Source organism: Gopherus flavomarginatus, chromosome 1 (genome assembly GCF_025201925.1).
Source record: "Gopherus flavomarginatus isolate rGopFla2 chromosome 1, rGopFla2.mat.asm, whole genome shotgun sequence".
Taxonomy (NCBI): domain Eukaryota; kingdom Metazoa; phylum Chordata; order Testudines; family Testudinidae; genus Gopherus; species Gopherus flavomarginatus.
Genome location: NC_066617.1, coordinates 340,170,405 through 340,186,070, shown reverse-complemented (window position 1 = coordinate 340,186,070; position 15,666 = coordinate 340,170,405). Strand labels below are relative to the sequence as shown.

At 42.9% G+C, this 15,666-nt stretch overlaps 1 protein-coding gene across 12 annotated transcripts in view; it reads left to right on the top strand.

The window, feature by feature from the left end:
- Positions 1 to 15,666, top strand: part of YAP1 (Yes1 associated transcriptional regulator) — a 153,896-nt gene that overhangs the window by 61,285 nt on the left and 76,945 nt on the right. For all 12 annotated transcript variants that reach the window (XM_050941512.1, XM_050941514.1, XM_050941511.1 and 9 more), the window contains exon 3: positions 7,678 to 7,793. In XM_050941512.1, coding sequence (XP_050797469.1) covers positions 7,678 to 7,793 — 116 coding nt within the window. The remainder of the gene's footprint in view (positions 1 to 7,677; positions 7,794 to 15,666) is intronic.

Sequence of the window (15,666 nt, the reverse complement as noted above, 5' to 3'; positions counted from 1 at the left end):
TTCAGGGGGTTCTGCATTTTAATTTAATTTTAAATGAAGCTTCTTAAACATTTTCGAAACCTTATTTACTTTACGTACAACAATAGTTTAGTTATATATTATAGACTTACAGAAAGAGACCTTCTAAAAACATTAACATGTATTACTGGCACGCGAAACCTTAAATTAGAGTGAATAAATGAAGACTCGACACACCACTTCTGAAAGGTTGCCGACCCCTGTAGCTGCTTTTTTATAGAGCATCAAATCTGGTCCTTCCATAAATATACTTGTTACATATATTGTATATACTCAATCATAAGCTGGTTAGTTTATAAGATGACCCCCCCTTAAGATGGATAAGAAAAAATGGAAAAATTTTATGACGCATTCATAGGCTGGCCCTATAATTCAGGATTCAGCTAACTTTTTGGCTCCTGGGCCATGAGGGTAAGCGATTGGCAGGCGGAGATGGTTTGTTTACCTTGAGCATCCACAGGCACAGAGATAAACCTAAGGGCTTGTCTACATCAGAAAGTTGCAGCGCTGGTGAGGGAGTTACAGCGCTGCAACTTAGGAGGTGTACACATCTGCAGGGCACCACCAGCGCTGCAACTCCCTGTTTGCAGCGCTGGCCGTACTCCCGTTTTGTCTCGGGTGTAGAGGATCCAGCGCTGGTGATCCAGCGCTGGTAATCAAGTATAGTCACTTACCAGCGCTTTTCTTGACCTCCGTGGAATAAGCAGGTATCCCAGCATACCTGAGGAAGCCTCCGGTAATCAAGCTGGTCTCCTTCCCCGGCTTGCTCTCGCGTTCCCCGAACCCCGAGCAAGCAGGTCTCCGTCCCTGCGGTTTGCAGGGTGGTTCCGGGAACGCGAGAGCAAACCGGGGAAGGAGACCAGCTTCGCCGCGGTTTGCTCTCTCGTTCCGCAAACCACCCTGCAAACCGCAGGGAAGGAGACCTGCTTGTTCGGGGTTCGGGGAACGCGAGAGCAAAGCGGGGAAGGAGACCAGCTTCGCCGCGGTTTGCTCTCGCGTTCCCCGAACAAGCAGGTCTCCTTCCCTGCGGTTTGCACGGTGGTTCGCGGAACGCGAGAGCAAACCGCGGCGAAGCTGGTCTCCTTCCCCGCTTTGCTCTCGCGTTCCCCGAACCCGAGCAAGCAGGTCTCCTTCCCTGCGGTTTGCAGGGTGGTTCGCGGAACGCGAGAGCAAACCGCGGCGAAGCTGGTCTCCTTTCCCGGTTTGCTCTCGCGTTCCCCGAACCCGAGCAAGCAGGTCTCCTTCCCTCCGGTTTGCAGGGTGGTTCGCGGAACGCGAGAGCAAACCGCGGCGAAGCTGGTCTCCTTTCCCGGTTTGCTCTCGCGTTCCCCGAAACCCCTTGAAGCCGCCCAACAGCGCTGCAGTGTGGCCACATCTAACACCACTTGCAGCGCTGGTTGCTGTAAGTGTGGCCACTCTGCAGCGCTGGCCCTATACAGCTGTACAAATACAGCTGTAACAACCAGCGCTGCAAAATTTTAGATGTAGACATGGCCTAAGTAAACAAAGTGCTTACCCTGACAGGTGGGGAAATTTTGCGGGGGGGGAGGGAGAAGCTGGGGGTCAGAGGAGTATCCCTTGTGACCATTCCCTACATGACACCCCCCCAACCAGGGACCCCCACATTCTCCCCATCCCATCACTTCCCACCTTATCTGGCCTGGCTGAAGCTGCTCCACCAGACTGGGCAGCGTGGCCACAGCGTGCTCCGGCAGGCCAGACCAGGCTGCGCGACTGCAGCATGTTCCAGCAGGCTGGGCTGGGCGGCACGGCCGCAGCGTGCTCCGGCGCCCCGGTGGCGCGGCCACAGCCTGCTCTGTGGGGCGGACCGAGCAGCATAGCTGCAGCCTGCGAGCCCGAGAGCTGCAGCTGCTTCAGAGGCTGGGGGGAGAGCAGCATGGCCAGAAGCAGAGAGACTCTGGCCCCACTTCGTCCCTTCCGGCTCTGCTGCCTTTCCTTGCTCCCTCTGTTGTGGGGAGGGGCTGTGTCCCACCTCTCCTTCTCTATACCCATTCATAAGCTGACCTCCTTCTCTGGTGCTTTCCTTTTTTACTAAAAAAAATTCAGCTTACGAATGAGTATATATGGTAATATGAATTAATATTTTTCACTGCAAATGACATTCACCACTATTTTTATAACTATTTTAAAGTTCAATAGGTCAGTGAGTTTTGGCCTAGAATTGAGTGTTCCTTTTTTTCCTTTGGTTTCCTGTTGAATGTTTTATTCAATATCTTTGGTACAGCTACTGGAAAAATTATGTTTTCTATTTAATCAGGACGTGTAGCTATGGAATGTTATCTGTATTGTTCTAAGAGCTAAATTTAGGATGAAGAAAATATTTATGCTCTCTGAGAATATCAATATCGTGGTTCGGCATGTGGAACAATCTTCATTTATATATTTAGATTTACTAAAGGTCTAGGTGCCTATACAACAATTAAATATACATAGAAAAGAATCCATTTCTTTAACTGAAAGGAAGTACCCAAGGTCACGTCACAATATTATACGTTTAATTTTAACAAAGCAGTCCATTTAACAGTTAAGAACTTAAAATGCTTCTGAATAGACACTCCAAATCCTAACACACTTTTGAGGTTGTGATTAGCTTGTATTTGGTATCTGTGCACAGTTATTTAAAAGTATGCTTTCTGTCCTAAAGACAAAACTTAAAATTGACTTCTTAAAACTTTACTTGAACTACTTAGTGCATTCTAATTTATTCTCTTTAGTCTCAGTAAATTGAATTATAGAATCCGTGGTAATTCTCTCCATAATCCCATAAAGATGTAAACTCTCCAAGGCAAGGATTGTCTCTTTTTATTTGTTTGTACAGCACTTACCAAAATGGTGTCCTGGTCCATGACTAGGACTTCTAGGCACCATGGTAATACAAAAAAAGGAACTAAAAAGAAGAAATGATTGACTAGGTTATGCAAAATTTGGCCATAGTTTGTACACACAATGTTGGTGCAAGTTCCCAGGGAGAGAGAATATATCCTGTTTTTGAAGTATTAAGGCTAGGAGTGCTTATCGTACATAGTTGTAATGACAGAGTAATTGCAAAATCTTAGAGTACTGGTCCCTGTGTGTATTTCACACATGAGTACACATGTGCACCATACACCTGAGATCAGAAATTTCTAGGAAATAGTGTTTGTTGATTTGCACATGTACAGTTGTTCTCGTGCTCTGAATCAAGGGTATAAGGGGAAGTGAAGACCAATGTGTCTCTAGTTCCTTCTTACCATGGTATGGCCTGAGTGTCAATCTTCAGTGTCCAAAACTATTCTCATCTAACTTCTAATCTGCAAATGCATGTGTTGTGCATAGTTTTGGTGTGTTTAGTCTTTTAATGTTTATAGTTAGTGTAGTTCTCCCCACCTCGGGGACTTTTTCCCACAGAGAGAGGCCATGCCTAGAGCTGGGAGGTTCAGGAACTGTATCTCCTGTCCCTGCTCCTTCTCCACCGGTGACAAAGACCAGCGCTGCCTTTACTGCCTTTGGGAGGCTCGTATCACTGCCAAGTTGTCACTTGTTTCCTCCCCAAACCCACAAGGGATGAGAGCTCCATCTGCAGAAACATTTCATGGAGAAGTCAATGAGACCCCAGTTGAATCCAGGGATGCCAGAGAGATTCCCCTGTACATCAGCCTCTGACAGCAAGCAGCGCCCCTCTATGCATAAGCCCTGGAGCAGAGGCCAAAAACATTAAGCCTAAGAAACCATCTCACAGGAGTAGGGGACATGAGGATAAGCATAAGGATAGATTCCCATTAGATCTGCCTCTAAGAAAAAGGATCCCTGTCTGCCTCAGTCCAAGTTGCACGAGTCCTTGCATGCCCTCCTAAAGACTCAGGTTCACATACATCTTCTCATAGAGAAGAGAAGTTGCAAAGGAAGAAGGATCTACTAGTTCTGGCTCTGGCTCTAACTCTAACTCACAGGCTGACAGATGGGCACGTGCAGTCTCTGGTTGGAAGTTCTGTGTTGGACTTCCATTCGATGGCACCCACATACTACAGAAAGGATCTGCAAAGAGCCGTCTCCTTAGATATGCTGTACCCATTGATCCAGCCTCCTGGACTCCTCAAACTCCAAGACCTCACCGGAGCATATTTTTGTCTTAGCTGACCTATAATCTCTTGTTCTTTCTGGTCCATTTCTCTTCCTGAACATTCTGACCACAGAAAAAAACACCTCAAAGAGAGATGGCCTCTCTCTTACCCCATCCACAGACCAGAGCATGCTTCAGCTGGTACTGTTGGTAGAATTTGAACCTACCGTTTCGTAAGATGAGTCTGATGTTCTGGAGGAATCTTCACCCCTTTGAGAGAATCCAGTCTGGATACAACTTCCTCAAAGTCTTGGAGCTGCCTTCCTCCCAGAAATGCCTACCCAGGGACTATTGGTACCCAAAATCTTGGGGCCCTCCTCAACCAGTTGACTTCATACTGGCCCTACTGGAGCTCATAGATCCATACACTAGATGCCCTAGATCTGGATGAGAATCACACCACCCCTCTTCCCCTTATCATACCACCCAGCCCGTCAGAGTATACAGAGGAGGAAGTTGAGTTCGCTCCGCTGGACAGTTCAAGAGGTGTGTCATCCTCAGCACCAGATGAGGGAGTTGCTTTGTTATCCCTGTCTGCCTGATGACTACAGGCAATACCAGGAGCTCTTGCAGAGGGTGGCAGTGGACCTCAGGATCTCTCTTGAAGAGGTCTGTGACATGTAACATAGACTCCCAGACACTTTAAAAACCTCTGGCCTAGCATGGTGGCCCACCCAGTAAATGAGGCCATTAATGGAATCTGCCAGGGCAGTATTGTGTGCCCCAGCCTCCTGTTCCCTGCAAGGGGCTAAAAGCATTATTTTATTCCAGATGAAAGGGCAGAGTTCTTATTTACCCACCCAGTGCCCAATTCCTTGTGGTGCAGCAGTCACAGAAAGATCCAAGTGGTGTCAGACCAAGGCAACTCTGTCAGAAAAGGGTGCTAAATGCCTTGATTTTCTGGGGAGGAAGGTATCTTCACTAACCAGCCTTCAATTTAGAATTGGTAATTATGAAGCCCAGTTAGCAAAATATGAATTCACAAATTATTCCATAAATCTGAAATTCAAGGGCAAATTTCCACTGGAGGATAGTGCTCAATTCTAAGCCTTCATTCATGAAAGCAAATTGGTGGCTAAATTTTTGCTCCAAATGGTCGTGGATGCAGCTGACGCTGCATGCAGAGTGTTTGCCATGGCTATAGTCATGAGGCAAGAGACCTAGTTTCGCTCTTTGGGGTTACCTAGGGAAGTCCAGGATACCAGCAAGGACTTACCCATTGATGAGTCTAATCTCTTCATTGAAGAGACAGAGGAGACAATACACCCACATCATAAGGACTCTAGGGTAACCCTACTCTCCCTGGATATTTACACCTTGGCTTCAGAGAGAGAGCACCATAAGCAGATTTATAAACTGAGACCTCCCTGTCAACACTTTTGTCACCGGTGCTCTTATGAACTGCCATGTAAGTGCAAGAGGGTACAAAACCCCAGATTTGTGACTTCTTCCACTTCAGCGGCTGCCACTCAACCCCACCCACCATTCAGGTATTCCTTTTGATGGGATGCTCAAGAGCTACGTTCCTCTATTAATGCCATCCTTCACTGCCCCGCCAAACCTTGGGTGGCCACCTCACTCACTTTGCTCACAACTGGAGGGTAGTAAGGTTGGACAAGTAGATGCTAAGGATTATTTCACTCCAGCTAGGCAATCAAGTTTGTCTCTCCTCCCCATCACAAACCCCCTTTTTAGGGACCACTCTCATTAGGCGGTTCTGCATCAGGAGGTAGAGTCTCTTTTTTTCATTGAGGGGCTATAGAGCACAAGCCACCTCAACATCAAGGGAAAGGGTTCTATTTCCCATATTCCTTCTTCCCCGCCCCCCAAACAAAATTAGAGGTTGGAAACCAGTTCTCGATCTATGACAACTCATCTTTGTCTGAAAATCAGAATTTCTCATTGCCACGTTGGCCAGCATGTAGAGACGTTACAAATGTAACTTGGCAATAGTGAAAATAATAATAAGTGAAAATAATACTTTCCGTGCTTTCCTGAAGTGTATAACTAATAATCTGTGGATGGTAGAAACCTGGATCTGGACAAGAAATGGAGGCTAGACCAAAAATACAGGGGTGCCTGTAAGGGAAATTAAATGAGGATTTTTAGTATGTGGCTTAGTGTGCAAACACAGCAGCAACACTGACGCATAAATGGAAAATTCACAGTGGAGACTGACACTCTATCATTAATTTGTACCTTTATATATGACATACACATTGCATACGTTCATATCAGTGCATGATCTTGAATATCAAGTGCACTGGAATTTAGACATGACAGGATGATGTATGAATGGAATGTCTGCTTTAAATCTTGATATCCCTGACCAGTTTAGATTTCAGTATTAAATTTAGTACTTCCCCATTTGGACATGCCCATATGTCCCAAAGAAGGCCAAAACACCAACAGGGTCCCTGTCATGATGCCTAGTGTGGAAAACCATTCCTGACATCAAATTTAGGTGATTGGTTGAACATTGTGTAGTAACAGTACTTGCTTAAGAAAAGATTGGTGCATATCTGAGTGATATTTGTATGTGCACTTTCAGAGCAATCCTAATATATGTTACATGGAAAGAAATGTGGTTATTTTATAAATAGCCTTCTCTTTCATATTGTAAACATTTATTAACATGACAATGAAGTTGCTGGTGGTAAATGGCTTCAATATTTGTGTGAACGATGCTATGAATGCCATCCCCAGCTTTGAACAAGTTATCTTAAGATCAGTAGTTTCCACTTACCAGAGTGGTTTGTGGAACTCTAGTTGTCTGCAGAGCACTTACTGGTGGTCTGCAGAAAGCCATCTCATCATATAGTCAGTTCATCCCTTACTGTTTACCCCAATAAACTGACAAAAAGCTAAAAAAATTTTTTTAATTTTACTTTTCCAAGTGTATAGTTGCTCTGGTTGCTACAGTGAGGCTCTTCAGTTGTCAGTGGGAGGGAAAGTGATCCTCAAGACAATCACTTTTTCAAAATATGCTCCACATAAGGAAAAAAAATTGGGAAGTCCTCATATTACTTAACACTCTGATAGTCTGTACTGTCTGATCAGTCTCTAATGATTTACTGATTAGCTGATTAATAGTCAGTGCTTGGGGGAATTAACACTATACTAAATTACCTGATTCTGCGTGAGATTATAGACACAATTGTTTTTGTTTTGAAAGATTTTGAAGTCACATCTAAACATGAGAAAATAGAAAGTAAAAGAGATTGTGAACAGATACTTCAAAACACAAGGGGCCAGATTCTTACACCCTTAGTTCTTATAGTTCTTTTCACCACCATTGTTCCCAGTGAGATCCATGAGACTGTTTCTGGAGGAAGTGCTACTTACTAGAGTAAGGCTTTCAGAATCTGGCCTATAGAAAGCCAAGGAAAAACTGACAAGAAGGTTTTCTGCTAATAGTTTTGAATTATGCTTTTGCTGTGTGTTTTTTCTAATCTCTCAGTTTTAGATTTTGTCTACTGTAGCACAACATTGTTGTGAGAACATGAGACTCTATCTAACTCTAGTTTATTTTGTCTCAGTCACATTGATCAAACAACAACATGGCAGGACCCTAGGAAGGCGATACTTTCACAGATGAACGTTACAGCCCCCACCAGTCCTCCAGTGCAACAGAATATAATGAATTCAGCATCAGGTAAGCAAAAAATGTATAAATATTTATATTTCCAGAAAAGGCATTACAGGTGCATAAATAACTCTCTTTTTCTGATAAAATTTCAACTTCTGCAAAAACAAAGTACAATTCCTCTCAATGACCCTGCCCCTACTAGTATCTTTCCACTAATTTAGAAACATTATTTTTCTTTCCTTTTTAAAATGTGAATGCATAAATCTTGATGCCTTAAGCAACTGGATAATGTGAGCTGAAGAGAGAATGAATTTGTGATATCAGCACAAGTGTAATTTAATTTTTCTTGTGCTTTCTAAAATGGAGGATTCTAACGTTTTAAAAGATGAGGTGGTAAACTAAATCTTCCTCCTAAATATTAAATACATTGTTTATTTTTCTTTTTCCCCTTGGAGGTGTGCTTGCAGATATTCTCCTAGCTTTTTGAATTTTGTTCTCCCGACCCTGCTGTCTTTGAAGATATCCGCACCCCCCCAAAAAAAAGGGGGGAAGTCCTTTAGGCAGAGGAAATGCAATGTTTTCCTCCTTCCATCTCAATTCCTAAGGTCCCATATCTTGGTGACCATTCCTTTAGCTGATGGAGAACCAGATTTGGCTTCTCTTGGAGCCTGTCAACGCAGCTTTTTCAGCTGTCTTGTGGGCATCACTAGAGAGCAGTGCAAGGTGCTCATTCCCCTGGGCTAAAATTCACTATTTTCCAAGTGCTCCCTGGCCCTGCTACTCTAGGAAGCAAGCGAATCATCTTGGTCCCTTTGCTAATTTGTGACAGCTGTTGTGGTTTTCCTCATGTTTTGTCTGCTCCTTCCTCTCAGAGTCTAATTTTTCTTTTTTCTGCCTCTCCACCACCACCATGTCCTCAAGATCATTCTTGTGCCTCTTTGGTCCTCTGCATATAGATTCATATATTCCAAGATCAGAAGAGACCATTGTGATCTAATCTGACTTCCTAAATAACACAGTCCATTGAACTTCCCTAAAATAATTCCTAGAGTATATCTCTTAGAAAAACATCTAATCTTGATTTAAAAATTGTCAGTGATGGAGAATTAACCACAACCCTTGGTAAATTGTTCCAGTGGTTATTTATACTCACTGTTAAAAATGTGTGCTTTATTTCCAGTCTGAATTTGTCTAGCTTCAACTTCCAGCCATCAGATCATGTTTTACTTTTCTCTGCTAGATTGAAGAGTCCATTATTGAATATATGGTCCCTATGTAGATACTTACAGACTATAATCATCACTTCTTAACCTTCTTTTTGTTATGCTAAATAGGTGGAGCTCCTTGAGTCTATCGCAGTAAGGGCTTGTCTACATCACAAAGTTGCAGCGCTGGTGAGGGGGTTACAGCGCTGCAACTTAGGAGGTGTACACATCTGCAGGGCATCACCAGCGCTGCAACTCCCTGTTTGCAGCGCTGGCCGTACTCCCGTTTTGTCTCGGGTGTAGAGGATCCAGCGCTGGTGATCCAGCGCTGGTAATCAAGTGTAGACATTTACCAGCGCTTTTCTTGACCTCCGTGGAATAAGCAGGTATCCCAGCATACCTGAGGAAGCCTCTGGTAATCAAGCTGTTCTCCTTCCCCGGTTTGCTCTCGCGTTCCCCGAATCCCCGAGCAAGCAGGTCTCCTTCCCTGCGGTTTGCAGGGTGGTTCGGGGAACGCGAGAGCAAACCGCGGCGAAGCTGGTCTCCTTCCCCGGTTTGCTCTCGCGTTCCCCGAACCCCCGAGCAAGCAGGTCTCCTTCCCTGCGGTTTGCAGAGTGGTTCGGGGAACGTGAGAGCAAACCGCGGCGAAGCTGGTCTCCTTCCCCGGTTTGCTCTCGCGTTCCCCGAACCCCCGAGCAAGCAGGTCTCTTTCCCTGCGGTTTGCAGGGTGGTTCGAGGAACGCGAGAGCAAACCGCGGCGAAGCTGGTCTCCTTCCCTGGTTTGCTCTCGCGTTCCCCGAACCCCCCTTGAAGCCACCCAACAGCGCTGCAGTGTGGCCACATCTAGCACCACTTGCAGCGCTGGTTGCTGTAAGTGTGGCCACTCTGCAGCGCTGGCCCTATACAGCTGTACTAATACAGCTGTAACAACCAGCGCTGCAAAATTGTAGATGTAGACATACCCTAAGATATGTTTTCTAATCCTTTAATCATTCTTGTGGCTATTCTCTGAACCTTCTCCAATTTATCAACATCCTTCTTGAATTACGGGTACCAGAACTGCATACACTATTCCAGTAGCAGTCACACCAGCGCCAAATAGAGGTAAAATATCCTCTCTTCTGCTCGAGATTCCCCTGTTTAGACGAGCCTGCATCTGGTTCTTTGTTTAGACAAGTTTGTATCTGTGTTATACTGCTGCTTACACACTACAGACAGCAGCAAAAGATTAACAGGCATGAGATGAGATTGAGCAGTTTGTGGCTGTGACTTTTGAAGGTGAGGCACGTCAAGCCATTGTCCTGACTTACTGCCAGCTAGGGATGGATAGCACTCTGAGTTCAGTTGGAGTTCCCCCATCCCTGAAACAAGTGAAGAGATCTTGGATGGATTTAAGGAGGTCATGGCTCAGTGCAGTTAAAAATCCCAGGATTTCTCTTATCTGAAAAGATAATCTAACTCAGCCATGACTTTTCCATTAATGTATAGAATGTATGATGGGAAAGCTACAGACATGATTCCCCTGCAGGATTCTTTACCCGGAGACTTCGGAGGAATAGGGAATGAGAGAAATGAGGCATTCCCACTGTTGCAACCCTGATTTATTTATCTCTCTGCTTATACCAGAGAACTAAATTTCACTCCTGAACTATGCTGTTCTGTATTCTAAGGTGTTTTTAAAGACTCTCATCTCACCTTATTGCAGAGATTGAGAGGAAGAAAATGTTTATATTTAGTGAAGTGGCACACAATGCAAACTTAGTATAAATTTTAAAACTGACCTTTCTCTTTCTTACCCCCACCCCCATCCCCACCATGATGAGCGTTCGCAAAAATTGTTTAACTCAATATTTACTAAAGGGCTAGGGGGCAATCTATCAGGTCTCTGTAATGTAGGCAGTCCGTAAACACACTCAGACACTTCTCAAGAAGAACTGATAAAATTCAAAACCAAATGAGCAAAATGCAGGTTAGTGACCAAAGGAAGTTAGCCAGGGGCCTTAGTAAGTCAATCTTGCTGTGGACACCATAGAGGGAAATAAAATAGATATGTGAGTTGTGCTGTTTAATACTTCTGGAGAAATAACATTGTTTAATGCAAGTCCATGAATAACATAGTCTGTTTTTTTTTAAAATAGGACTTTCTGCATTGTAGATCAGTCTAGTAATTTCTGCCCTCAAAAATCAAATTTCGATCATCTCTGTAAAGAAACTATGTAAGAATTAACACAGAGTTCTTTGTCATATTTTTGTCTGGTCTAACTGTTGCGCTTAGAAAATGGGATGCCAAGTAAACACTTCAGCTGACATTTTTTTCTTTAACCCTTTTAATTCACTTGGAGAGTTGATAGTTCCAAAATTTGCTTGTGTTTAACAAAAGTACAGTGTGAGAGAATTGAATTCTAGGACTGCATTCATTGTAAATTGATGCTACTGCTGACAGCCCAGTTTGATTTAATGTACCTAATGTTTTAGAATTGATTTTTTTTTTTTAACTAAGGCTTTCATATTTTGCCACATATACATGGTTCTATTACTTTGTTGCTGAGTTTGATAATTAATGCTTTCTTAAATGTCTGACTAAAGAGTGCGAGAAGTGAAAGGATGAAATGGGCAACTGTTAAGTATCTTCCCTTGGGAGGGGCAAGGATTGTTTTTCTATGTTAGTACAGGACAATGAGACCTCAAGCTTTTTGGTTGCTACCATAATATAAATATTTACTATTACTAGTAGTAATGATCTTTAAAGTTTTCTTAAGTTTCCTAATTTGAATAGTTATCCTCAGGAGTTGGTTTGTAAGGGTGGAAAGTAAAGTTTATTAATGCCTTGATGCCAAAAGTTGGGATTTGCTGACATGAATATTGTTACTGGCAGTGAAATGTGATCTAATGCTTCTTGTTCCAGAGATCTCAGTATCCTTAAAAAAATATTTAGGCAGATGGCTGCACTCTTCCTGATTTGAGCTTGCTCCACATAACCTGCCTAAATTTCTTGAACCATACCGATGGGAAAGGATGTTGCAGTATTATAGACAAAATAATCTATTTAATCTTCCTGTGTCAATTTGGACTAAATGAAGTAATTGAAATTTCCTCAACTCATCAACAATGGGAAGAAACAACTTGTTTTTGTATGTGGTCTATTTACTAGTAGAGATTGGTCTTCATATTTGTTTTGGGACTTCTCTGCTGTACCACTGAAAGCCAAACAGATTGAGAGTTCTACAGAAGATGTTCTCAACCTTTTTCTTTCTGAAGCCTCCCACCCCTCTAACACGCTATAAAAACTCCACGACCCACCTGTGCTATAACTGATTTTCTGCATATAAAAGCCAGGGCTGGCATTAAGGGATAACCAGCTGGGCAATTGCTTGGGGCCCCATACCACAGGGACCCCTGCAAAGCTACATTGCTCAGGCTTCAGCCCCAGCCCCAGGTGTTGGGGCTCAGGGCCCTGGGCTTCAGCCCCATGCAGTGAGGCTTTGGCTTTCTACCCTGGGCCCCAGCAAGTCTAACGCTGGCCCTGCTTGGTGGCCCCTGAATCCTGCTCATGACCCCCCAGGGGGCTCTGGACCCCTGGTTGAGAACCACTGTTTTACAGGAAAAGCTGCATAGCTTTGGCTAGTCTCTTATTAAAATGATATAAGGTGCTCAGGTACCTTAGTGAGATACAGATATAAATTTCAAAATAAAAATATCCATGTCTGTTTCCTATGCTATCACAATTGATAGAACTGGTGTGGAAGATTTTGCACAAAGTGTACAAGTAACGTAATTGTATCCTTTGAATCATTAATTTTACCCATCAGGCTGCTCAATTTGCCCTCTTCAGCCAGCATGTAGAGATGTTACAAATGTAACTTGGCAATAGATTTTTATTTTAATGCTGTCCATCCTTTTGCCTTCTATTCCCACTCGCCCCCAAGGAATTAATTTTCTTTAGTGGTATTTGGTAGAAATTAGATCAGAATTTAGCAAGAAAATGGCCATGAGAGAGAGGTGGACAGAAGCAAATACACAGTTTATAGCTCCTTGTGGGTAATATAGCGGAAAATGAACCAGGGCCCTGTGGAGGGTGTAAATTTCAACTACCTTATCTTGAGGATTCCTGCTCATTTTTAGTTTCAAATTTACCTTTTCGCTCTACAGTTCATGATATTGTTTACACTGCATTTGTAAACACTGGATATTATATGTGCTTATCAGGAAACTTAAGAAGAAAGTGTGTAAGAGATCATCGTACACTGCACTACATTTATTTAGAGGTGTGCTTCTCTTTTGGGGAACTTTTTATGAAATTTAGCCATGTCAGGTTTACGACTCTGGTGAGAGTCTCATGATAGAAAATTGAGATTTGAAAAGTAGTAGGGGTAAGGGAAGAACGGTACCTGCAACCTGCAATGTGTTTTGCTTTTTCTCATGTAACAATAAAGGTGAAGGATGTACGAAGTTATTCCATGTGCATCTTTTTAAACTCTGCTTCCCATGTAGTGTTGGACGTCTTGGTGGAGTTGGATCATTTGATATTACAAAGCACCTAAAAGTTCTTGGTTGATAGGATCACATAGTTGGCTGGCTGATGGTTATAGATAGTTATAAAGAGAAACTATTCCACTGTCTCCCTTGTGAATTGCTCTGAAATTTTTATTTAAAAATAAACCTTTAAGGTATTTTATAATACCACTATCTGGATTAGCTGATTTTTACTACTAGAGTTTAGCTGTTGCTTTAGTTTGACAGTTTGTTGAATTATGGACTGTTTGGTCTTAATTACTTAATTGTTATCAAGTTGGCAGATGTACGTATTTATGTATATACTTCTTCTTGCTGTATGTAGAAATGTCTTGTTCCTTTTCTGCCCTATCTCCATCTCTCTCTAAAAATTGGACGCAAGATTTGCTCAGTATACATTAATGAAACTTGTTTGATATACTTTCTGTCCTCTTCTTTTTTTTCCGCCCCTTCTTTTGTCTGGCAACTACATGTTCTGTGTTTCCTTAATTTATAGTCTGTTATTCAGGGCAGGGACAGAATTAAAAAAAAAAAAAAAAAAAAAAAAAACCTTTGAAATACCATGTATTCATGCCCAGTTATGGCATGATATATTTAGTTATAAAGACACATTTTCTCAGTACGCTCTGTAAAGGATAACTTGTGTTTGGAATTGGAATCTAGTTTTTTGAAAATTTTGTCCAGATAGTGTCAAAGTTAACAAAGATGAATAGAACAGGAAGAAGGCTCATTTCCATTGCGGTAGGATATTATTTGCATTGGGAAGGTGTTTGTGATCAAACATTTTATATTGGATAAAGCAATCATTGAAATTGCTTATACTCTGTCTAAATGTGAAAAGAAATAATATGTACTCTCCGCAGTACACTTCTGGATGAGAATTTCAAAAACACTCTGCTCCCATTGAAGTCAATGGGACTTCTATAATTATATAGGAAATATGCTTGACACCTTCAGCTCTTCTGTCTGCCCCGTGTGTGTGTGTGTGTGTGTGTGTCTGCTGTTCTACCTCTTCTCCACTCTTTGAGTTTTCCACCTGGTGAGTGGCTCAATATTCCCTCTACTATTGCTCAGTCAGCTGCTCAATGAAAGTGACATGCTTCAATTTAGTTTCACGGTTGTTCAGAAAACTAAACAGCAATGAAAGCAGATAGGAGTCTGGTTAGTTTTCGCTCTGCAGTGTGGCAAAGCTATGAGCAACGGCAGAGACATGGGAGCTCTTTTACAGACTCAAGAAGAAAGCACTGTAGCAGACAGTGCTAGCAGCAGTTTTGTTTTCTGCAGAAGCTGATGGCACTTCCCAAGGAAGGTTTCCTACTCTACAACCAAGTGAGCAAGCACATTTTTTTTCAAACCCTGTTCACAGATATCCTGTTAATCTAGAAATGAAATTCTAGAATGCTCATGACTCCCTTGGTCTGGGACTAACAGGCTGATTTTCACACTCTTGTCCAGACATGCAGATGGACTGCCATCTGTTGGAGCTTTGCTTCCAAGATATCTTACTCTTAGGAACTACCTGCTCCCAAACACTTAAGTGCAGTAGAACATTTGTGTTACATCCACTAGGATGTGGACTTATCTGATCTTCATCATAGTCATCTAAATTTGAATTGTTTTGCCTGTCTAGCTGCCATCTCCTAGCTCTGGGACTAGGGGATGGGTGAGATTATCCTTTTCTGGAATCTGGTTTCATGGGGATGCATGGATTAAGAGGTGACTGGTGTGGAGAAAGTAAATAAGGAAGTGTTATTTACTTCTTCTCACAACACAAGAATTGGGGTCACTGAATGAAATTAATAGGCAGCAGTTTTAAAACCAATGAAAGGAAGTGTTTCTTCACACAGCGCACAATCAACTTGTGGAACTCTTTGCCAGAGGAAGTTGTGAAGGCCAAGACTATAACAGAGTTCAAAAAAGAACTAGATAAATTCATGGAGGATGGATCCATCAGTGGCTGTTATCCAGGATGGGCAGGGATGGTGTCTGTAGCCTGTTTGCCAGAAGCTGGGAATGGGACACAGGGTATGGATCACTTGATGATTACCTATTCTGTTCATTCCCTTTGGGGCACCTGGCATTGGCCACTGTCAGAAGACAAGATACTGGGCTAGATGGACCTTTGGTCTGACCCAGGATGGCCATTCTTAAAGTCTTATGGTCTTAGATGTGGAGAGAGCAAGGTTGGTCTAGTGGTGATGGTGTTAGTCTGGGACTCGATA